The sequence below is a fragment of the Pagrus pagrus genome, assembly GCF_965226575.1.
Source record: "Pagrus pagrus genome assembly, chromosome: 11".
NCBI classification, from domain to species: Eukaryota; Metazoa; Chordata; class Actinopteri; order Spariformes; family Sparidae; genus Pagrus; species Pagrus pagrus.
The window spans coordinates 12,974,372-13,000,158 of record NC_140195.1 but is presented as its reverse complement, the minus strand read 5'-3'; the positions used below and the strand labels follow the sequence as shown (position 1 = coordinate 13,000,158).

Here is a 25,787-nt window from a genome sequence, read left to right as displayed (position 1 = left end):
CTGACTGGTACACAGAGCAGCTGGCCTTGACTGTGTTTCTGCATTCTCTCTCTGTTTCTTTTTCTTTCTTTTAAACTTTCTTTCCTCACTTTTTTTTCTTTTCCAAACTTTTTCTCTCCCTTAGTTGCTGTGTTTTTCCATTTGAGAGTTTGTTGTTGCCCTAACATGCCCCTATACTCTGTATCCTCTGGAGTTTGTCAGTTGCAGCCGTCAGAAGGTGTTGAGTTTCCACTCCCACCTCAATCTCTCTCTCGTCTCTCCCTCCCTCTGCTCCACTCCCTTCGTGGCTATTAGGAGGCGCTGCCTTCCTCAACCAATCACGTTGCAAAGAGCGTGTCTCACCAGATGAATATCAACTGCTTGCAGACCGTTTGGAAATGTCTGCCATATTTGCTATTCATAAAGTTGATCACACACAGATGCATCAGTCATGCATACTGTTGTGTTTCCATGGATAATCATTGCATGCTGACATGAAATGTGACTTCTCAGAGCTTCGTTCTGAGCAGAGAGCTAAAGAAGTCCGATAGGAGACGTAACAGAAAGGAGTGCAGGCAGAGGGGAGGAGAAAAGACAACATACAATGCACAGGCTTCCTCAACAGCTGCAGCCCAGTTTTGAAATCCCCATCATCTTGTGACTTCCTTCCTCTGCTGCACAGCGCTGCAGATTCTGTGTGCACAAATGCTCGCACACACACACATGCAAATACACACACACACACACACACATTGCACGATGTGTGCACACACTTGTAGCATACGCCAGGGTCTTTGTTTATCCAAAAAGGTCACACAAGCGATTTGTGGGGGCAGGGTATGAATGTTAGAGAGAAGGAGAGATGTGCATTTTATTCCCCAAGCTTAACTAATGTTTCTTTTTCTCTTATGTAAGGCATGTAATGTAAAGGTACTGTGAAAGTAAAGGCAAGGTGAGCGTGCACACAGAAAACAGTCCTGCCCGTTGTCTCTGTGCTCTCAGGTTTCAGTTTTTTGGGAGCGGAACAAAAACAAGGCTAATCTGTGAGTGTGTTTGGGAGGGAGAGAGTTTGCATAGCCAGTGTTTCTCAGGGCCACTAGAGCAGCGCTGCTGGTCTGGGTGTGAACACGGAAGGTAAACATTACCATGTCCCACAATCCTCTGCTCTTGCGCTCCCCTTGTGGAATTTTGACACAGAAATGCCAAAGGTCACAGCACTGGTTTATCTGAATCCCCTACAAGACATCGCACATGCCTCCCAGTTGGGAGTCCGTGTTATTGAATAAGCTTCACCGGGAGCACACGCATTCAGATACTGTACATGAATGCATTTACAGACACACGTATACACTTTACTCATAAAATGAACATGTACGCCTCATTTAAAGCAAATAAGATGTAAGCAAAGTCCATCAGTGAACACTGCTTAGCAGTTTTTCCAGTCAGTTGGCTTATCTCCAGATCTTTCACACCATACCCCGTTGTTCTGTTGCCAAAGCAGTTGTGGTGAAATTTTAACAGGTCCATCCACTGCAAAGCTAACTCTGTCTCACTGCATAGACCTTAACAGATTGATAACACAGTTTACTCTGTCTTATCATACCGTCAAAATAGATCAGGTTACAGCACAGAGCAAGCTCTGTCAACACATGCGCATACTGCCGCACACACACACACACACACACACACACCCACACAGTACGTGCTCACATTCATTTGCACACACCAAATTAGCAGCATTATATGTTTACTCTCATGTTGACAGATTGTACCTTTATGTCTGGCACACATGCAGACAGATATACATAAATAGAGAAAGTCAGCATGTGCTCATAGCTACTCAGAAACTTGAGACTTGAATATGGGAACACGTGATACAGTGACTGTTGATTTAAATCCCATCAGGCTTTGTATCAGTTGAGGTTAGTGACATTCAGTCAGAGAGACGAGGCTGTGAATGAAGGGAAGTACAGTCACCTTCTATTTCAGGAGCTGTCACCCATAGACTGTAGGATAGAGCTCTACTGTAGTTCGGTGTCATTAACTAACACCATACTCTGCTCTCCTCCTGTGTGTGCTCTTAGATTGCAGACACCTACTCCATCGTGTGTAAAAACCAGAAGAAGAAACCTATGGAAAACAACGGATCAAAGACCCTCCCACGCTCCTTTGGTGGGGACCGAAATGCTTCCCGGGGCCGAGGCCGAGGAGTCCAGGGCCAGGCACGTTCCCAGGAGGAGCCCTGCTATGAGCCAGTAGGAGATAGGTCCTGGTCCACGTGTGCCATGGCCGAGCCTGACCCTGCGTACGCTACTATCGACCCCCACCGGAAACGTGAGCAGGCGGGAACCAATAACAGCCCAGCTGGGGGTAGTGCCACGCTTAAGAGGAAGAAGCAGACGCCGCAGCAGCAGACAGCACCAGCGGCACCTCAGGGCTCAGGACCCACCAGCCTGCCTGTCAGAGGCCTGCCCGGTGGGGAAAACTTCTATGAGACCATCAGCGATGTGAAACAAGGGGCCAACAGCTCCAGCACCACCACCATCTTCACCTTCAATGATGGGATGGAGATGTACGTCACTGGCCTGTAGCTGGCTGAGGGCCCACTGGTACAGAGTCATGAAAGGGACCCTCCTGTTCACCGGCCAACAGGTTGCTGTACATAGATACAAGGCCCTATACAGACAAACAACATGAGAATCCATTTTGTGATGACATCAGGTACAAACAGGGTCTTAATCCAGGTTCAGACTTCCTTTGATTGGTCTGTACTTCAGAACCAGCCTAAGCCTAGTCCAGCCCAAATATGGACCAAATACATTTTAACTTAAAAAGAAAAGAAAACTGGAATATACATCTTCAACCTGTGTCACTGACCATACTCACCTGTTCGTGCATCATTTTCCATAATATCTTTATTTTTATATGAACACTGTACTCTTTAAAGAGTATGTGGTGTAACTCACAACCTTTAATATATATGGAAAAAAAATAATGTGCATGTATTGTGCAAACTCACCTGAAAAAAAAAAAAACAGTAGTAGCAAGGCAACTGGGTGTATTAGGAGTATGAGGCACACTGTTAGCTATTGTCACCCATATACACAGACGCACACACGCACATGCCTCATCTTCAGGGGACCCATGTTATATAAGCAGATGGATGTCACAGAGATTTGCGGTACTTAGCTCTCCCTCAGCAAACATCTGAAACAGGTTCTCTGTGCGCACTGGCTGGTTGCCTGGCAGACAGCATGGTGGTGCTTTGTTCAAACATAGGCCTAGAATTTGTAGGCCTGCTTAAACACAGAAGTAATTGAAGGCACTAGCCCCCATTTCACAATAAACCATCAATGTGTCTTAAACTTATTGGCAGTTATCAGCCCTCACGATGACTATAAAAGCTGACTTTTGATCAATAATATCACCTTCGCATAAATTATTAGATTAGTTAACAAACCGTGCTCAGATTCGACAGACATCTGTAGCCAGAGGCATGATGACACATCCCAACACACACCCTCATATCCCCCCACACACAGATACACTCATACTTGGCACAGTCATGAAAGGTAAAGCAATCTAGTCAGGGACATTGAGTGGGTTGTGCAAGAATTCCCCTAAAGTGATATGGGTAGCCAATTTCACAATGCAAGACCTTTACTGTATTACTGTTAACACATATATTATAAATATGATTAATAAGAGGAAGTGTATTCCTTTTCTAAAAAAAATAAGGAAGTGAAAGGGTGTCCAAAATAATATGGGATGCTTCATCCTGTGCAGTTAATATGTCATGTCCTTTGGGCGCTGTAAACATGGGATTTTATGACCATTGTAATTTTGCACTGGACAGCTGCAGGACTGGTTGGCTTAATTGCGCATTAACATGCTGTATAGGGCGTTTCTGAGCACAGTTCTGATTCGCTCTCAGGTCTCAAGTCAAAGCCAGAGCTCCGCAGAGCTCGCCAGACTTACGTCTGGTGGTTGAAATAGCAACAGAGGGCTTGGACTCCAAGGAAAATAAAGAGCCGGGCATAAAAATTACTAGCGAGTGTCCTTTGGAAGGTTGCCTCTCACTCTTTCCCCGCCCTTGTCTCCAGCCTCTGCACCGAGTTCTCTTCCATTACAAACAACATCTTTCCCATGTAGCTTTGGGAACATTAGAAAACAAAGAGGAGAGGAAGAAAAGAAAAGCTTAGATGCTTAATAAATGGGCATAAAGATAAGAGGTGAAGAGGGATGCAAACTGCTCACAGGCCGAGAGATGAAGGGTGCATTACAATGATCTCACTGTGAGACAACCATGCAAAGAGAAGACGGGTTTAGAAAGGTTAGTATCAAAAATTTATAAATGCTACTGTGTCAGAAAGTATGTAAAAACAAATGCACTCTGTATTTTAATGCACTGTTTATTTTTTCTTACCTACTGACAATACCATTGGTTAAAAAGCTCATGCCACTGCCATGAAAACGAATACGTTTATGTTGTTGGTGCAATTTTTTCCTGCTTGATCAAAAAAAGTGCATGCTTTGATATATGGAGATGAAAACAAATATTGTGGTACTTAATTGATCTCTTGTTTGTTAATCTTTTCTGTTGTACTTTTTATTTTTTTTCCCATGTGATGCAAAGCAGCAGTCGGTTTTTCCAAAGTCACAACTTGGAGGAGGAGGGAAGAGGAGTAGAAAGATAGAGAGAGAAGCCGCTGGGAGTTTAAGGCAGAGCGTTGTTTATCCTCCGCTCTGGGGGAGAAAGAGCGATAGAGGTGAGGGGGAAGAGGAGGAACAGCTAGTATAAAGCTGGACGAGGATCACTGCAAATGGACACAGACCCAAAGGACCCTCCTCCTTCTGATATGTTTTTACGTGCGTGCACACACACACACCGGCAGGCGCACACACACACTGCAAAATCGAGCCATGTGCATTTAGGGGATGAAGCACACTTTGCTTCCACTTGGTCAGCCCTTGCATATCCTCCCTCCCCCAGCTGTGTTCATCCCCTAATAACCGACACAGACTTCTCTTTTCTCTGCTTCACCTCTCTCCCTCGCAGTGCAGGGGAGGGGCCTTTGATGTCCAGTTCTGAGGGACTCGGGGAGTGATATGAAGGGTTGGGGTGGGGAGGGGGGGTGGAGGTCAGGCCAACCCCAGTCTGATATCAACAATGCACCAACGGCTCAACTACTGCCTGATATGAGAAATGGCTAACAGCTGAGGTGCTTAACAAGCTCTGCTGAGGCTTCCCTTAGACAATGCTGGCTGGAAATCGCTATCACACTTAATCCTTTTTCTCTGGCTGTCACTTTATGTGTCACATTTTCTTTATCCTGAGAGAAAGCACTGATCTGATATATTTTGTCGAACACTGTTACACACTGAATCGAGACAGATGTTCATCGCACAAACAAATACAGTATGATGATGTAAATGTGTAAAATACTCAAATGTTGCTGTTCTGATGTTGTTCCGATGTAACATACAGTATACAGTATATTTGTTGAAAAAAAAAAAGAAAAAAAGATGGTTATCACAGACACATTGTACTTTGTGGATGCAAAATGTTTCATGCTTTCCATGCAGATACAGATGCTGTTTGTTAATTGTCTTCAGATATAATTATGGGCCAATACTGCTGTGACAGCCGTAGCTAATGTTGTTTGTTCTTAAAGCACAGGGTTTAGTTTAAAAAAATAATAAATATAATAAAATATAGTGTGAAAGTGCAGATATGCAAAAGATTGTAATGTTTTATATTAACCTTCATAAAATATTAAAGTGAGTTTTTACTTTTCTAATAAAGTGGCACATTATAACGTGTGTTTGTCTTTTGCCTGAAGTCTTATTGCTTTGTACAAACTACACAGCACTACGGCTCTGTAGCAGCCTCACAGTAATAAGTGTAGCTTGCAATAAAAGCTGCTTGTGATAAAATCTGTTAGTATAAAATTAAGCAATAAACCTGCCTCTGCAGGCATTTTGGCAAAGGTAAGATAAGGAGGCAATTGAGTGCCACCAACAACTGGAATAAAAAGAAAACGTGTTCATATATCTTTCAATAATTGCAGTTTGAAAACAGAGGGACATGAAAAATTTGACATTTGTTTCTATATTATTAACCAAATGTAACATTTAAAAGCAGTGTCTCTGTTATTTTGTCCACCATACAATGCAATCAAATCAACACAACCAACTGACCTCAATATTAAAATAGGCTGGATTTAAATCAAGCATACCTGAGAGCTTCATAAACCACAGTATTTGCAGAACTGTATTTTTAGATTGCATTATTGTGCATGCAGACTACTTTAATCTCACAGCACAACAACGATATGATATCAAGCTTCCACGCATGTCGACAAATAAAGGGTTTCTAACTTTTATGGGAGGTAACAAAGTTGTTCATTTCATCCACGGTAACACGTTTGCGAAGCAAGGTGCGTGCAGCTTAAACGTGAAGCGGCTAAATCGCCGTTTGATTAGCGAAAAACATAAATGCGCAGTTTTCTACTGAGGCCTGCAGACTGCTTCCTCTCCTCTCTCCCCAGCTCGCCTCGCAGACCGGCTCTCCGTCGACAGACACCGGCCGGTAAACTGCACGACACGCCCCCTCCCCTCTTCCACCCACATTACTTGGATTAGAAAAAAAATATGATTGACGCTCTGGAACCGGCCAATCAGAGGCCGTCTCGCCGTGGAAGCGTGCCAGAGTGTAATGTTTATGTACGCAGCGGACCAATAGGAGTGAAGCAGAGGGGGCGTGGCATTCTTTTGGAGGAAAGAGGCAAAACAATATCCTCCTGACCGGGCGGCTTTTTGGATATCCTGGGTAGTGTTGGTGGCGGCGGAGGCGGTGGTGGAAAACTTTACATGTAGACTAGAATAGAAGTTCAAGATACAGACAGCACCTATCAACTCGCGACAATCCTGATAAATGTATCTAACTCCAGCAATTTGCACTAAAATCTATAGAAAGCTGGTCTTCTTTCTTTAGTCTCCGCTCGCCCTTGTCTGAATATGGATGCCAGATACATTTTGGAGAAGTCGTCGGTTGGGACGAGGGTCGGCGGTGCGGATTTCAACTGCCGGGCAGGCCGCTCCGTGCTCCGCGACAATCATGAGAAAAACGGTCTCGTGCCGGCGTACACAAACGGGCCCGTCCTCTACAAATTCGTAATGGACGGCGGCCCAGCGGTGGAGGTTAAAGGCGAGGGAACCTATTCAAAAGGGAACGGATTTTCAGCGGTTGGTCGAATATTGCACGACGTGGAAAAAGTAAGTGCCGTTCATTCGTGTTTACGTGTACGCAACGTGACTCCACGAGCCGGTGAAGTCAACTGCACAGCCAAGTTACAGCAGGAGATAATACCGAGCATGTCGCGTTAACCTGTCATTAAGCTGCGTAATGAGAAGTCTGACAGCTCTCACAACGCCGTTATTACATATTAACGGTCGAAGTGCGCGACCGTGAAGCTCACACGAGACTACAACTACTGTATATTGTGTATGGAGGTGCACAGTTGCAACTTTAAGCCCACATTTTCTTCCAAGTGTCACCAGCTGCTGTCAACAGTCGCTTGTAATCACGTCGTATTAAAACCGCTTTAAATGGCGGCTCGTTTTGTGTGCAAAGTTTGCAGAAAAGGGGGGCTGGGACTTCAAACTACTAGCCATACCCCCTCCCCCATAAGTCCAGGGTGGAGCTACAGCCGGGGCTTCCTGCCCGGCTTCTCCACACACTGCTGTACTAGTGATTGTACTTGTTTGTTGTCGTGATGTTTTTCTCCTGTGCAGAACTGCATTGCATTGCTTGTTTGTTTTTGCATCGCAGCTCTGGCATTCTGTGGCCTGTCTGTGTTTCTCTGTGCAGACTCAGTTATTGAATCACGTCACAGAGTTACTAATTAACCCCGCTGCGTCAAATATGCTCAGATGGCTAATTACCACACCTACTTTTGGATGTGTCTAAAGTGGATTAGATAGCGTTTTTATTCAAATAATGAACTGGATAGCAATGGGTGTCTGTTTTAACATGGCAGTGTGTTAGTGGAAGTTAGGCACGATCAAGGTCCTTTATTGTAAGTTTTGTGACTGAATAATTGCATTGTATTCTTTTTTGCTGCAACAATTAGTAAATATTTGTCAGGCTCATGTTATTAGGGTTGCAAAGGTATGAGATTTACACAATAAGAAAACCTCAAAAAATATCAGTGTTACGCTTTTCAAATGATTTTTGACACTTTATCGGAATGTAACTGAAGGGTCTTTTGATATTTGGAAATATCATTATTTTGAATAACACCAATACAGTAGAATTAAATACCGTAGATAAGTAAAATGTACACATTCATACCAAAGTATACCTTGAAAATAGTATATGTGACAGGCAAACTGAAGAAATTATCACTGGCTCTCAAGAAATTGTTAATTTTATTTTCTCACAATCAGTGTTTAACCAAATATACATGAATTACACTTTAGATGTATGGATAATGGTAATAATCATTATTGTTTTATGATCAATTGTCTCATTTAAGTTCCTTTCTCATTTTAAGTTGGCATGAAACATAGTTCACTCCTAAAGGAAGTCATAATCAGAATAGAAGAAGACAGCTTCAACCTCAACCATCACACTCACAAGTTTTGCATTTATTTGTTAAGTGAAGTGCCCAAGTGTTTACACATGCTTCTTGCATCTTTTTGAAGCCTATCAAAACAATGTGAAGAGGGCAACAGAAGCAGGAACTGTTTTTTTGACCTGGAATAGCCTTCACTCTGGTTGGCTCCTGAAGGTTCATGTGCAGTAGCTAAACAACAGTAAGGGAGTGGAAGATTTGTAAAAGATTTAAAGAAGTTGCTTTCTTCATCTAGTGTGGTTTGTTTAAAACAACCCCAAAGACAATACCATTGTTAATCAAAATAGAAATATTTATATTCCATCAAGAAAGTCATCTGATTTTTTTAGTGAAGGTGTTGAAACTGTCAACACAATGGTTAGTTGTCACATAATGTTTCTGAAGGAGGCATTCTGATTATTGGCTTACCAATATTTGACTTTACTGTATTACTGCTTCGTTTTCTAGAATGGCCTGGGGGATCAAAAAGACACCGGTTCCACTGGGATCCTGAAGAGGGGCAGTCCTACTCACTGCCCAGGCTTAAACGGGCAGTTGCCAGGCGGCTTCATGCACTTGGACATCAGGAACCCAGGGAAACAGGCAGAGCTGGTCAACAACTTCAGGGCAGCACAAGGGCGAAACGTACCACCGACAGATAGACAACCCCTCCCCTCCTCCCACATCCCCGTCCCCAGACACAGGTACGGAGAGGCTGATGACAGCCGCAGTCATGAACCCCTGTTGTGTCTTCATTTTTGTTTTTATTCAAGGTTGCATATTGTGTGAAAAGGGACATCGTTTTCAAGCAATACAGTCATTTTATATGATTAAAGGCTACATTACAGTAACGTGATGCAATTTTCTGAACTTATCAGACTGTTCTACTTTTTCTAATATTTGCCTTAACTGTCTTTGTCATCATATCCACATTACTGATGATTATTTATCAAAAATCATTAACGTGTAAATTTATCGTACTGATATTGTATTATGATATTTTATTTTGCTGCACAGTCCCAACATTTATGGAATGTTTTTGAGGAGATTTCAAAATATCAAGACATATATTGTATTGCAACATAGCCGAAAAATATCATTATATTATTTTAAGGCCATACCGCCCAGGCCTTACTTGGCTTGACATGCAAACTTTGGGTGGATGTAAAATCAACCCCATAGGATTCTGTTAGACCTTTATTTGTGTGCATGGCTCTTGTTTCTATGCAGCCAAGTCCAAGTGCTAATTTGACACTGACTTTGTGGTGATAAAAATAATCAATAACTTTCATATTACTCCAAACCTGTGTTCAGAGTCTTGAATAAAAGTTGAATTCACCCCCTGGCTACAAAAGTATAGTGGTTTGGGCATGAATGTTGTGGGGGCGTACTGGTCAACTGACCACATGTTTGGTGTTCCATCCAGAATAGTTTCGAAATATGCCCTCAGAGAGCCATAGCTGGAGATGAGGGCCCGGGATTGCCCAATCGCTTGACGGAAGGAAAAGGGAGAGAATGAATAAGATAGATACAGTATGTTGGTGTTGTTTAAATGCTTTTGAGAAAGTTTTTACTAATGAAGCGTCTCACTGTCTTGCTTGACTGTCTCTGCAATACAATAGTAGTACAATCCACCTTTGACCCTCTTTGGATAGGCCATGCTAGTGGATCTGTCAGTGTGCCGTGCTCACTGTGTGTCAGACAGGAGAAAAAGCTTCATTGTGTATGACTGTGTTTGGTTAAATGTGCAGTTCAGTGAGTTATTGCTGCTGTTGTTTCACATCATTTTCATTCACACACATGCACATTTGTATTTAGGACATTCTTTGACAGACCTTTAAGACAATTGACATTTACAGACTGTTTCACACAGAGGAAGGAGAAAATGCATCCAGGGACAAGCCTAGTGCACTGATAAGTGATTATGTAACAGCAGAGAGCACTGGGAGAGGCTGTAGGCGGTGCCTAAGCACTCTTTCGTTCATTTTACACAGCTATTGGTTACTGTCTTTGTCAAGACGTTGTCTGTCTGCCAGACAGCAGATGCCTGGTGGCCATACAGTACAGTCTAAGAACTGAGCAGCTCTTCATTAAATCTGCATAGAAACATCAGAACTTTTCTTATGTACCATCATTGTAAACTGATTCTGGTCCATCAACAACTGCTGAGAGTCTTCTTGATAGTAGGTGTGGTGTGTAAATGGCACACAAACTACTTTCTTTCCTCCTCTGATCATCACGTGAACTTCACGTGCTTCTTGTCATGTATGATCTGAGGGAGTGTCTCTGGGGAGCATGCAAGACTGAACATGCTTTTAAACCAGTGTGATGCTGTGCCTTCCTCTTTGTGAGTGCCTGTACGAGATTGTATGACCACCACAGACATGTTCTCCCCTCTTGATCCAGGTCTTAGCCAGATTTTAAACATCTCTTTTCCACAGCATGTTGGCAGCTATCTCAGAAAACTGCCACCACAATAACAAACTCTGAGTTGACACCACACAGCCGCTGAAAGAGGTTGCATAACATTATATAACCGTGTAGTCTATTAGCCAGGGCTTTTTGTTGTTGCATTGACCTTTTTAGATTAAGTCCACAACTTCACCCTGCTAAAGTTGGCTTTTGTTTTGCAGTCAATGATGAGAGGCTCTGCTCTCCTCTCTCACCATGAAACAAACAGCTTTCTTATCCATTATTCCTATTTTGGTTTAAACCATTTTAGTCTTCTCTGTTTGGTGAATTGATAATACTTGCTTACATTTTATTGAGCTTATCCCACCATTCTCTATCCAGATGTATGTACATGTGGCAGTGATCACAAATTTATAAGAGCAGTTTGAAAATGCACAATAGCTGCATTGTTATTCTGTGTGAACGACGATTTCACCAAGTTACATAGTTGTACTACACTCATTTAAACTATTCGACCGCGGTGGCAGCTATTTTTCTCCATGTAATGGTCACAGTGGGGAGTTTGTGCTTGACATTAGTATGTGTGTGCAGTTTTGTGTATGCGGGTGTGCCCCTGATTGTGCATTTGCTGCACACAGTGCCCTGCTTTTGGATAATGTCAACAAAACCATTTATTTTCATTTGCTCCCCACTAGCTTCGGTAATACTGCCATTGTGTTACAGGATTAAATATGTTTAAATAGACCTCGGCTCCAAAGCTGTCCTCTCCTCCACACCTCTGTGTGTTCTACATTAACCACTGTATCAGTGGCGCATTCTTTCTCCCGGACAATGTTGCGCTTTCACACCTTGTCCTGTCAGTTTGCAGACGCTGCAAAGTAGGTTAGAACCCTTTTAGACAAGCCCGGGCAAAGATCTTGCAGGGGTGGAAAGAGGAGGAACCAATACATTCACTGACTCACACACATGTGCATATTCATCTGAATACATTTAAACCTATGCATATATTTAAACACTCCCACCTGTCTTGTCACTTTATATGTATGTGTTTCTGTCTTTCTCTTGTTCTGTCTCTGATTAAGTCACTCACACCCTAAAGCAGACCTTGTTCTACCTGTCAATACTCATCAGCAAAGGATTCAGTGCACTGATAACGGAACAAAGACGAGGACTGGTGAAGAGAGGAGGGGTCATTTGTTTTGATGAGAAAAAAGCTTTTCTTTCTTATCTGTCCTTGGTCAGGTACACTATTACCACAGCAGGAGGATAACATGAATAGAAAACACTGAGCCTGCATAAACAGGACACCAGAGCAACCTACTGCAGTGAGGGGGGTCAGTGGTGGAGGGAAAAAGACGGCTCTGTTTTTAACATAATTACCCACCAGTCTCTGACTTGGTCTGCTGAGAGTCACCAGGAGGGTTTAGGCTAAGCAGACAGGCAGACTGGAGCAGAGTCCACCACCTCTCTATCCCCCTCCAACCACCCCACCACCAATCCTGTTCTCCCAAAGGAGACATTACAGCCGGTTGTTGAAGGTCAGAGTCAGAGGAGCAGCTACCTGCCCCCACTCTAGACTGGGATGTCTAACCCACATCCAGACTGCTGACATGGCATCCCAAGTTGAGCAGTTCTTCTCAGGTGGTTGTTTTCTTTTATATTTCCATATAACCCAGAGTTGGTGTTAAGCATGTCAGTTTTATCATTAGATGCACAAAAATCCTTCTGAATGTGATGCAACATTAGCCTTGTGTCTTTCTTCCAGACCACAAGAGGTTAAAGCGCTCGCTCTGACACAGGCAGGGGTGAAAGGTCGCCCTCAATGAATGGAGTCATGCATGAGGGGAGGGTCAGACCAGGACGCGAGCAGGCATCTGGCACGTCCGCTAGGTCAGGCTAAGCATCTGGGTTATGTGCTGCATAGACAATTTATTACCGCAGAAGATTGTATCAGACAGCTCATCATCTAACGCTGCAGCGTTACTGTCTCTTGACTTGAAGGTGTGTGGAGGAGTGAGGATATAATATCAAAGGTTTTCTTTAATTTAATCTGTGTTTTCAGGGTTCAGCTCTGTGGCTGGCTCCTAATCAGTCATTCCTTAACTCTAATAAGGGCCGCTGGAAGACGCTCCAGCTAATGTTTGAAATATGTGTTGTGTATGTGTGTGTGTGTTCAATGCCCCAACGAGACGTTAATCATCAGCTGTTATGCAGCGAAGAAGAAAGGCTAAATCGATTTCATAAGTGAGGAGTAGAGTAGGAGGCATGAAGGAATGCTTTCTGCAAACAGTCTGCTCTGCTGCAATAGTACTGTCAAGTAGACAAAGTTAGGAATGGCTCCAATATATTGGACATGGTTGTACGGGTGCTGGAAATCTTTGAAAATGCTTGAATTTTAATACGATGCTTTCAAGGTTTGAAAAGTACTTGGATTTTAAATAAATCACTGTGACTGAATAGTTTGCTTTTTAGATAAATGTCACGTTGCCCTCTGTTTCAGTCACCCTTTTCTGCTTCAGTCTCAGTTTGTTTTGTGGTTTGTGGTTATTTTGAGACTTGGTTTGTAGAGTTAACAGCCTGTCGTGCAGTTGCGGCTGCTTCGCTCTGTGTTCAGTGACTCGGCTACAAAACAAAAGTGTGATGAATCGACTGACAAATTGTGAGCTCTTCTCCTCTCGGCTAATGATTTGAATCATCGAGTGTTGGGGCTTCAACCCTAAAAATGCCAGATAAATATTTATGATACAGGATATGTAGTTAAATAGAAAATGCAGGTTTTCAAACCAAAATACTTTATCTTGTGTTCTATGGTGCTGGAAAATAGTCAATAGTCAAATAGTTTAAATACTGGTTGTATTCTGTACATATGTCCTCCAGCAGGGTTACTTATAGACACAGAGAGAAAGAAACACTTATCAAGAGGGAGGAAACTCTTGTAGGCTCTGGCACCGCTGCAGTAAAATGCTTTATCACTTGCTCACCCACACTAATAGACACTTACATAAGGCCCCCTGTTCTTAGAGATGCCTTAGTCAACTGCCTTGCCTCTGTCTTCAATCAGTCTTTCTGTCCTTCTACTCTCTACACTCTGCTCCTCCTACCATCCAGCAGCTGCTGTGTGGCTTTTCCCCCTCTGCCCACCAGCCACTTCTACCTCTCTCATCTCTCATCATATCCCTCCCAATGTTTTTTAATATTTCATGCAGCTATTGTCACTAACTTGCTATTCATGCTCATAACACTTTACTTTGCTGGTGTTGTTAAAGCTGTCTCGGTAGTGAATTTGAGTCCCAAAAGTTGTTTATTTTTTCAGCCAAAACATTGATTACGGAGTATACAGTATAAAGTTTTTTTTTTTTTTAAAAAGGTCCTTGGTTACAAGGTATGTTTCTGAGATGTTGCAGTTCTTTCTGCTTTGTAGAAATGTCCCCACCTTCCTGCCTCCCTTTTTTATCTCTTCCATAGTTCCTTTTTTTCGTCTCTCTTGGGCTTTTGCCCTCTGCCCCTTTGTCTGAAGTACGACCGACTAAATCCTACTCAAATCCAGAGGAGATGAAGCCCTCTGAACAATGCCGACTCTCTCTCTTCCAGGAAAGATTATTCCATTCTCGTATAGAAAAAGCCAGTTCTAATCTGTCTGTCATGGTCACGTCTCTCTCTCTTCTCTCTTTCTGAAGCACTCATAAACGCATGTCTGCAGCACGTAGGTGATATTGTTTAATTTTCACTACTTTTTTCAGTGACCGTGTCCATTCATAAGGTAGGAAAATTATAGCATACTAATCACTGGAATGTTCACAATGTTTCTATTGGCACTGAAATTGCAGATTCGTAGACATATTCACAAGCCAAAGAGGCATTTCTCCTCTGTTTAGAGTTCAAAGCTTCTTTTTTCTTAAAATCACACTGACTAATCAGATGATATCATTATACATTCAAACAGTAGATTACAGCGATAAAGCTAATCCTGGCGATTGTGTTACTTCTCACTGTGGCAGATTAATTTGCACAATGCGGTAGGAAATTCTTTGAATGTACTGAGTAATGCTCCAGTGAATATGCAAATTGGTTCCAAAACCAGATCCTTGGTGGCGGAGAGTACGGCTGAAGTAACTGTTTTCAAAATGTTCTGTAAGCCCTTAGTTTCACGGGGTTTGCTCTCTCCTGCTTGCAATTACTTATAAATATCCTCAAATACAAACACACACACACACACACACAGTCTTGCGCAACTCAATCATAAGTCATCCCAGTCTGCTGATGACAAACAGTGAAATTCAGCTCAGACTGCAAACAGAAAAGTCTGAGAAACGCCTAACACTTTGTACTGTGCCGTGCTGAATGGCCTACATCTGCTTTCATGTTTTTGCTTTTTAATTAGTGTTCAGCATGTAGTTAAATATTCTCTCTCTTCTCTTTCTTTGTCAGGAAACACTTTTCTCATCCAGGCAGCTTTTTCCGATAAACATTAAGCCATTGTTTAGTTTTCTGTAGTTTATATGTTTATAGTTTTCAAATATTACCACAATTAAAGCACCCCCACCCCTCTCTCTCCTTCACCATCTCCTCTTCCCTCCCTTTTTGCTTTGTCAGTAACCAGTGAAACATCAAGGCTACCTTAACTTCACTGTGGCAGTATGTAGGAGGTAAAAAACACGGTGCTGGCTGTGGTTTCTGACTGCATCCTGAGGAACGTCAGACGTCCTTGATCTCACTTGTAATTAAAGGATTATCGACAGCCCTGTCTTTTAGTTTAGTTGTGGAAGAGAGCTGCCCTGAACTTCTGGCATCCCAATCGATTTTGTGTTGACACAGTTAAGCAAAGTGAGCACTGACCTTTCAAAATGCCTGGGCCTGGACGAAGGGATTGGGTAAATCAAGCAGGAAAGGCACTGCCTCGATTAAATGGTTGCTCTACAACTAGCAACTTGATTTAAGTACGTTTCAAAGGCCTGGCTTAAATAAACAGTTTAAACAGCGTGCCACACCCAGGCTGCTGGAACCAGTGGGCCCAGTTCTTCATAACCTCCTAGAAACCCCCTTTTTTATGTGTGCGTCCTTAAGTGTGTGTGTGTGTAGACATGCATGTCCTTAACAATAGAGCTGTGTGAGCCTGGATAATGTCCTTTAGTGCCCTAAAAGGAATAGTGCTGTAGGACAAAACAATCGATCATGTAGCTTTACAAGCAAGCACTTGTTGTGGTTTTTATCCAGATTTTCCTCCTCAATCATACAGTACACACACACACATGCACACACATACACACACCTTAATAGTATACCCACAGGGAGGTAGTTAGGTTTCATTTAACACAGATCTGCTAGTAACACTGTCCCCCTGTCACCTCCTGGATATTGCACCAAAGTCTTTGCCCTGCTGAGTCAGCTAGCAGTATTTACACATGTCGACACATCCACAAGTACATACTTTAAGTGACTCCTTATGTGGCTATATATGATATTCACGAGCCCTCTGTGTGGAGTAATACAGAGAGAGAAAGAGAGGGAGAGGAGGGGGAAGAGGATGACAGATTCTTGCTCTATGTGCACAGTGTTTGTTTTTTCACCCATTAGCTTGGGATCTGTGGTCTCCTCCCTGTAGCTATAAACTTGTTTATAAAGATAAAGATAGATTTTTCACACAACTTCTCTTTTGGTTAGCTAGACCTCACTAATCCAGTTTTTTTGTATCTTTGCTGGGTATCCACAGGTCCTTTTAAAAAAGCAAAAGAGAGAAGTTAAAATTTAAATAATATAAAAATCTGACTGTGAAAAGGTGTTTAAAGGTGTTTTATGCAAGAGAAGCTTTTTGAGCCCAGTCGTCTCTTTAAACAGGAGCAGTCACACACCCCTGAACTCCTTTGACTGCTGCCAAGATAATGTGGAGATTTCCGGCCTGGGGGGAGGTAGAAAGTATCCCCGCTTAATCTTAGTGATGGCGGCTTCCAGCAGCAACATGCCACTGCACAAAGCATTGAGTGTACAAGGCCGTCCAGTCAGGTGCAGAGCAGAGCCTCGCTCACCGCCCACATAAGCTCAGAAAGTCAGCTGTTCCAGGGTTTGGGAATACTGACGGATTGTTAGGGCTTCATGTAATGATTATTTTCGTTGTCGGTCAATCTGTTGGTCATTTTCACAATTAATAGATGAGTTGCTCTGTATATAAAATGTCAAAAAAATGTGAAAAATGTCAATCAGTGTGTCCCTAAGGCCAAGATCACGTCCTCAATCATTTTGTTTTGTCAGTTTATCATAGTGGAGCAAAAAAAACTAGAAGATATTCACATTGAAGAACCTGGAATCTGAATTTTCACTTCATCCTTTAACTAATTAAATGGATATTAAAATAGCTGGTGATTAATTTAATAGCTGAAAACTACTTGATTAATTTTTGCAGCTCTAGAGATTTTCACAATGTGGTCATTCTCACACACACTTGATTTTCATCCGAAGACGCAAGTGCGCACATTGTTTTTCTTGTTGTTTGGTTGATATACCATAGGCATTCATTGGTGTGGTTCTTTCGAGCCTGACATATTTCATGAGGTTTGTATTGTCGAGATTTGTGCAGAGGGTTAGGCTGATCTCTTGTCTAACAGCATTTGCTTTTTCCTCGTTCCTGTCCAATCTGCCCCGATCCGGTTTGGACCAAGAATCAACACCCTGGTCACTATATATATACGAGCTTGTGTTTACGCTGTGTTTTTGTCACCATAATTACACCATGAGGAAATGAGGGAAGAGCAAGGGCTGGAGAGACACAGGCAAAGAGAGAGAAAGGGAAGGGCATCGGATAATGCCAGTAAGTTCAAAAACAATTTGACATCTCATCATCTCCTTTGAATTATTATGGCTGGTGCAGCATTAAGATATCAGAGCTCCCTGTCCTACTTTCAGAAGAATCCATTTACTGCCTGATCCAGACTTGGAAAGTGCCTGTTCTAGACAGATTTACTATTTGTCTAGAGAGTAATTTTTTTTCCCCTTGATTTTATGTGCTTCTTCTGTGGATGAGTCGGCTATGTTGTTAAATGGTTTCGTTATTTGTCTGTTTTAAGTCTGTTTATTGTTTATATTTCTAACTTTCTTGTTGCTGTTTATCCCGAGTCTATGTAGGCTGTTTAATTTTGAAAGTTGACTGGATGCACTATGCAGTTCCGCTGTCTGACTTCCTGTCTGGTTCAATCTGCTCTGTGCAGATTGGTGTGGCTGCAGTCCGCTTCCATCAGAAATAGGCTTGGCGCGTACTCTCCACGGAGCAGAAAGGAGAGCCGCTTCTGGTATGCTGCTGAAACGTGTCGTGGCGCAGCTGTTGGAAACAGGAGCATTGTCTAGAATAGCTGCAATCAGCTCGTATCGCGGCCGTAACACAAGAGAGACCGACCCGGTGGTATCTGGGGGTTGTTCGATCAATCGCTTAGTCTGCTAACAGAAAATTAATTGGCAAGTATTTTAAAAATCAATTAATCATAATTTTTTCTCTCAAAGCTGCCAGATAATGCTGTTTCAGTATCTCAAATATTGAGAGTTCATCCTTTTCTCTGTTTCATATCATATTAAACTGAATGTCTTTGGGTTTAGGACTTATGATGTTTAAGGACATCACATCAGATTGCCTTTTTTCACCATTTTCTAACATTTGATAGTCCCAATGATTACTTGATTAATGTAGAAAATGGTCTAGATGGCTAAAATGGTCACTAGGTTCATTGATAATGAAAATTATCATCAGTGTGATATGAATTCATCCCTTTATGCCCTGCTTGGTATCAGTCATGTGACATCCCCAGTTGGACATTAAGAAATCCCTCACAAGCATGTTGACAAGATTTGATTGTACCATCCATTTTTCTTCGTGGTCTGATTTTGAGTCTATTACAGCCAATTAATCTTAGATTTAAAGATATAAAGATTTTTTTGGGTATTTGTCAATAACTTGGTTCTATTACCTATAATGACCTATAATCACATGACATGCATTGTACAATTGCAGAAACTGTAACTTGGCTATGACTAAGTGACAACAATACTGTCAGTCAAAGCTGTCAAATTAAGAAAAAGAAGAAGTGAAACAAGGAAAAGTAAGGGCATCTCAGTACTTATAGCAGAGAGTGTTATTCATTTTATTGGCATGTTGAGCAGCTGTTTCTGTCTCTGGTTTCACTTCAGCTCTCCTTTTGCGGGGGTGGAAGGGCTCATGTCAGCTTCTTAACATTTGACCAGATTTACCAGAGAATGTAGATACTCCAACGGGGACTCAAGGTGCCAAGTACGTGCATGTCTGCACGTCTTGTGTGTGTGTGTGTGTGTGAATGAATGAGGTGTGGTGGCATGTTGGTATATCTGAAGCTGGATCTGTTGTAAGCCTCTGAATCCTCACTAGCTTAACACAAGGCTCCTCTCTACTGTCCAAACAACATCATTATCCATCCTTTAAACTGTGGCTGCCCTAATTGGCTACATCCTGTCTGCTGATGTTTATGTAAATTTAATTTAGTTATACTTTGCCATACCAAGATTGACAGCATGTTTAGTACTTTTGAACAGCAGAAGAAAAACCTATCTCGACTGAAGGTCCAATTACTCACTTGTTCCAGTGCTTTTGACCTTATCAAACAGCCTTCATCAGCAGATTAAATTTGCTCAGTTGCCATGGAACTGTAGATGTTCAAAATGTCATGCTTCAGACCTCGCCAGTGTGTCTTTTTATGTACCATTCTTAAGTCAGCAATTCAAGATTTTGCAGTAGTCAGTATTCTGAATCTGTGTGTCTGACAGTGAAGAGGCTTGGCTGTAGAGAGGCCTGACTGTTTGACAGAAAAACACTTCAGTCTCACAAGGCATGACTTTCCCTGGGCCAGGGCTGCTTGCTGTGTCTGGCAAGCGCTCCCAACTGTCTGCTTGTCTGTTTGGGAGCCCTATTCTGACCATTGCCGGGTTTGGCCTTGTTAGAAAATGCACAATTCTCACAGCGAGACCCGCCATTTGCATCCAACTAGCAGTCATTCTCATCCTGCTTTGTGTAACTCAGCCGTCATATTTCAACATGTTTGTAAAGGATGCAGCCAGAGTCAGCGGGTTTAATATACTCAGATGTCTCACAAAGGAGCAGCTCTCCGTCTCTTTAGAGCTGACTAGGTAGATGCTCAGTCTTATCATCATCATCATCTCTCCAGTGTTTCCATAATGTGCTTTAATTGCCTCCATTCATCTTATTAATTGTCCCACTGCTGGCGTTGCAGGGTGAAAGAGGGGCCATTTTCTTTTGCTTATTCCCAAAAGTGTAACAGCCTCCTCTTGTAGGATGTTGAAACACTGATAATTTGTAGAGAGGTGAATGGCTTTTGTAGGCACAGAGCCAGACGATCCACTGGGAGACTTAAATTTTTTAAAGATGTGGTTTTTGTGGCCTTTTTTCCCCTTCCTTTATTAGTTAGTGTCCAATTCTGAATGGGCCACTAAAGGTTTGGGGCCACATCCTGAATTTAAAGGCTCACCACTAAAATGTAACAAACAAGAATAGAAAACTGATTTTAATACACGGATACGACACAACAATACATGTATGTAAGTTATAAAGATTTTCTGATACTTAATAGTTTTTGATGTTTGTGAGCAAGTCATCATGTTTTTCACTCACTGTCATTTGAGAAATATAAAAAAAAAATTACAAAGTTGGTGATTATGGTCCAAATAAAAAATGCCTCCTTGCATTAGACCCCTTGACCAGCGCATGAAATAAGCACAAACCGCCAGCGAAATGCTGCTAATAATATGCAGGTAATTGGCAAGTGGATTTGCTTCACTCATCAGCCATAAAAACAATGGTTATCAATTGACTGACTGGTAAAATTTGTACATACACTAGTCATTTTCACTGCAGAGTAAACTCACAGGCTTTGGCCCAACAGGCAAACACTGTTTACACTCTCTGTTCGCTACACTCACTTGTAAATTCCTCTTTTTTAACAGTTAGAGCAGATTGCAACACTTTAACAACCTAGTCTTGGTTTGGTTGGAAGTGTAGAAGTCGTAAACACTCATAGAATGTAGATTATACACCAGTTTTAATGACAAAGAGTACATACAGTATTACAGCATATATATTATTTATGATATATTAAGATCTTTTAAAAAATTTTTTTACATGTATTTTACCAGGAGTGTTGCCATTAAGATTCAGAATCTTCCTTTAGTATTATAATAACCCCTAATATCCCAAATACAAGTTGTGGTTTTCTTTGACACTAACTAACATGTTCTTGCTTGCCATCACTGGTGTGGCTTGATGGCTCTCCCCCAACCCCCTCCTACTCCTTTCGCCCTCTGGCAAAAGTATCACCTATCGTCAGTCTTGAGGAACCACAATTGAATAATATGAAAATATAAATGATCACCCGTCCAGCCCTACTTATCACACTTCCTCAAAGGCTGAAACCATTCACCCACTAACTGCACTTTTTTTATTTTAAGCACTTTCTTCTTCTGTGATCCAGCTCCCTCACTTTCTCTTTCTAGAAAAAGATAGTGATCAGTTTATTTTACTAACTGGAGTCTTTGTCTGTCTGATGCTGCCCTGCAGATATTTGGCTTCATGAGAGTAAGCAGAGCAGAGTGGCTTTGGAACAGCATTAGTTTGCTTTCGCAAAACACAGGAAACCAGGCAAAGGCCTGCTCTGGCTTGTGATGGCAGAAGGGCAAATCTCAAGAGCAGGCAAGAGAGGGAGTGGGAAGTAAAGAATGAGGAACAAAATAAGAGTATGAGTACTGCAGAGAGAGAACTGACCGCTCTGTTCAGGGCCCTCCGCCATTTTAATCTGCTCTCCAAGTTTCAAGACATGTTTCTTTGTGTTGGAACTTTGGTTGTGATCTGTCCTTTCCTGCCCTGAATTTCACGTCTAGGTTTGTGATATGACTTCCTCCCCAACTTGTTCTCCCCTATCTTGTTTAAGTCAAAGGAAAACAATCTTAGTTGATGACATGCCAGTTTAACTTTTGTTACTTGATTCCATAGAACAACCGGCTCAATTGTCCGAAAGAAAAATCAAAATTTCACTGTCAAAATTTCCCGGAGTTTGGAAATACGATTGTAATCAATTATAGCCAGGAATAACATTGCTTTTCAGGAAGAATGTTAAAAAACAACCAACAACTTCCGCTCTGTTGACCTCTCACATCGACTCATGACTCAAATTAAAAATGTTGATAAAGAAGCAGTGCTTTCAGGCAGAAGGGCCCATCTTGTTTATTCTCTGTCAGTAGAGGCGATGAACAAAAATCTAAGGTCACCACTCTAAGAGACTGCCCTGCATTCCCCTAGCAACAACATTGTTATCGGAAGGGACTGACAGAAGTTGTGAGGGAAGTTGCTATAGCTACAAGTTAATCTTGTTGTGTAGCCTGAAGTGATATAGGGGTAAAAGAGTAAGGTGCCGGCAGTTTCTCCAGAGACACGAGCATCACAGGTAAATTAGCATATTATTAAATCAAACAGGTAATTTTCCATCTATAGATAACTAATTTTATAATTTTCTTTCACATATTGTCACATTTTAAATCGTATTAGTCATGCAACTAACATTTTAACGTTTTAAAGCATGCTTTCCATTCATAATTTGAATTGTATTAAAGATGGAGTAAGCAATTCTGGAGAAAGACTGACTGTTGATAGCATCAGCAATCTATGTCAATTGTTTTTAAGCTCAATACACACAGATAATATTTGACTGTAACTTAACCCATTTTTCCAAGACATTAAAATCTTCCAGGACAAGTGGACCGGTAGTAATTTTCTGTAAACCCTGATTCTAAGGTAGGGAAGACGATCCTGGAAGGACAGTTGAATGACAGTTGAGTCTCATTCCCAGGTCATCAAATACAGACACTCAACAATTAACCAGTTTTCTCCAGAATCGTCTTCCCTACCTTAAATGTCTAAAGTAGTGGACAGAAGTCAGGCTTAAACTTATGACAGATAACTCATCAAAGACTTGTTGAGGGGTTTTTAAGGGGTAAAACCAGGACATGTCTGTGTGCTATGAATGATACGATTAACGTGTCTGAACTGTGTTTGCCAGCACTGTACTGACTTGTGTAAGGCTCACCCTGCAAACGTAATGACCCACAGTATCCCCATGACTAGCTATTACCACAAGATCTGGGCATGGCATGCAAGTCAGGTAGTGCGTCATGATCTACTCTGTCGTCAGCCAGTTAATTGCTTCTGCTGTGTCAACATTTTCTCTCCGAGGAACGTGCACTACAAGCACGGCTCTGATCTCCAGGTGGGATGTCAATACAGGTTGCTGCAAACAGAGCAACCCCTTTTCAACCTGCCAGTTTGCTGTTAAAGCGAAATATGTTTATATAATCCTATCTCGTGTAGTTTATGACATAGTGTGCAGACATGGGGAGTCAGTCACCACAGTGGGAATCATGCCTTTTGCTCCGTGTCTATCTTCTATTATTTTGCCCAAACAAAGCTGTCCGTTGTTTGTGCTTGGCCCTAAGGCTACAGATTGCATTCGATGATCAAGAGACAGACAGAGAGGGCTTTTTGTCCTGCAACTGAATAGCCATTACATTCACAGCCCACATTAAAGAGACACGGCTCCTGTCTAACAGCCTCTCCCCCTCCAGGGGACTAGACGCTTGGGGACAACATGTGTGTAGACTGCACTGCAGAGGGTGAATTACCAAGATTAGGGATGTTCTAAATTTCTAGGTATTTGAACGGAGGTTCAAACTTAGACTGCTGTCGGCTCAGAAATCAGTTAAATAGTCAAATCTAATCATATTTTTCCCCCCCAAAGAATGTTTTTTGTGTTTTGTTCTTTATAAACACACAATATCAGAGAGCTCAGTACACTATTGGTCTGCACGATCATCATGAATAATATTGACAGTTAGAAATATATAATAGAAAAACACTTATTGAAAACAATATTCAATGTAGCAAAAAACATTTAGAAAATGTTCTGATTATTACAACGACATTTTCATTGGATGACTAATAGCAAACGTCCCCTACAAAAATGCTTACCCAGATATTTATATTGTACAAAGAGATAGAAATACAGAACAGGAAACAGAAAGAGTGACTGATGTAAACATGGGGGCTCAGGCTTGTGTTGGGTCGGGGGTTTAGACTGTTTACTGCCAATCACGGCCATCTGCCCGCAGAGCAAGAGAGGAAGTGAGATCGAGTGAGAGGGACTAAGGGCATTACGTAATACAGTGGAGAGGAGGCAGGATGATGGGGGACGGAGGGAATGGAGAGCAGTGGGTGTTCTATTTATAGTGGGTATGGATGGGGCAGCTGACGGGGCTGCATAGCAGGCAGACGATCGTCAACACCAGCCTGGTCAGTTCCAATGGCCTCAGTTGTCACAATGTTACCTCAATATACAGGATATACCAGTTTGACAACATCATACCATGCCCTGCACTGTTTTTACTTAAGATGTGTTACATGTGTTACAAGCTTTCCTCTGCATTTTCATCTATGATTCCTGTTCTCCAGGATAACATAATCCAAATTCCCCGTAGAGCCAGCATCTGGATCCCTTGCGCCTTAAACAGGCTGAAAGGAAAAAAAGAGAGAGATGCATATCAGACACGTGACAAATGGTTAACAATGCATTTGTGGTTTTGTGGTTTTGTGGTTCCCGTCACTTTCTCTGTCATCCTCCCTCACATTCTCTCCCTCTGAGTGTGCGTGAGGACGAGCGATGTGAACATATGCTTTAAAGAAAAGCTTCGCATCAGGAAAAAAGTCTATCTCATGACTGGAAATATTACTCTTAATTTTGGTCTGCATATCTCCATCACTGTGTGCATTTGCATTTGTTTGTGTTCGAGAGAGATAAAGGGAGAAACATGCAGAGACAGAAAGCAGTATGAAAACAGGGTCACTGTGCAGTGAATTTGTGTCCCTATCACAACCCAAACAGAGTGGTGTTTGAAACTTGGACTTGTTTTCATGTGTTTGTTTGCTGTTTTTTCAACTCTTTGACTGCGAAGGTCATACGCCAGTCTCAATGCCAATCTGAGGCACACGCAGCTGCTTCGGATATGGAGAAGTCGGCCCACATGCATACAGTACATACAGAGACACACAAATACACCCTGATGCATGTTTTGGGGATCACATCGATCACATGACCACACTGGATGGATGAGAGCTATTTAAAGCGATCACCACTGGGGCTAAGAGGAAGATCAAAGCGTATTGTTGGCAGTATACAACCCCAGTGAAAACTAGTCCTTCCTCACTGAACTCTGCACAGCTTTGAATCATCCTGATGTAAAACGGATGAGCTTTGTGGTTAGCCAACTCAAAACAATGAAATCTGCTGATACTGCCCAGCCCTTTCCACTTGGTCTTCCTCTTTTCTCTTGACCTTATGAAAGCTGTTTCTTCCAAGCAGTTCGTATGACACATATTTCTTCTCCTGGTAAACAAGATAAACCTCGTGTGTTGTCTGGGGTTGAAATTGATGTCAGCCTTTTGAGAATGAAACCATCGCCGCATCTACCTGCAGCCTAGAAGGCTCCATGCTTGATATTCATAGTTTGCTCCTTCACAAACAGGAAAAGCTGTGTGTAAGAAGGGGGTCATGGGAAGTCATGGTCTGGTAAACTAAGTCTTGGCTGTGCCAAACAGGTGAATTACACATGCAGGGCAGGAGAGGGATTAGATAAGGTTCGGCAGAAAAACTGAGATGAAAAACACACCATAGAAAGTTCAATGCACCACAGATAAACAAATCAGTTTTT

At 42.1% G+C, this 25,787-nt stretch overlaps 2 protein-coding genes across 3 annotated transcripts in view; both read left to right on the top strand.

Annotated features, from left to right (window-relative positions):
• The window catches only part of LOC311264901 (uncharacterized protein), a 43,521-nt gene extending 37,719 nt beyond the window's left edge, over nt 1–5,802 (top strand). Inside the window, exon 9 of the mRNA XM_084366105.1 lies at nt 2,064–5,802. Coding sequence (XP_084222231.1) covers nt 2,064–2,570 — 507 coding nt within the window. The 3' untranslated portion in view covers nt 2,571–5,802. The remainder of the gene's footprint in view (nt 1–2,063) is intronic.
• A 971-nt stretch (nt 5,803–6,773) lies between these two features.
• slc2a4rg (SLC2A4 regulator) overlaps nt 6,774–25,787 on the top strand; it is a 42,022-nt gene continuing 23,008 nt past the window's right edge. For both annotated transcript variants that reach the window (XM_084366646.1, XM_084366645.1), the window contains exons 1-2: nt 6,774–7,257; nt 9,066–9,301. In XM_084366646.1, coding sequence (XP_084222772.1) covers nt 7,000–7,257; nt 9,066–9,301 — 494 coding nt within the window. In that variant the 5' untranslated portion in view covers nt 6,774–6,999. The remainder of the gene's footprint in view (nt 7,258–9,065; nt 9,302–25,787) is intronic.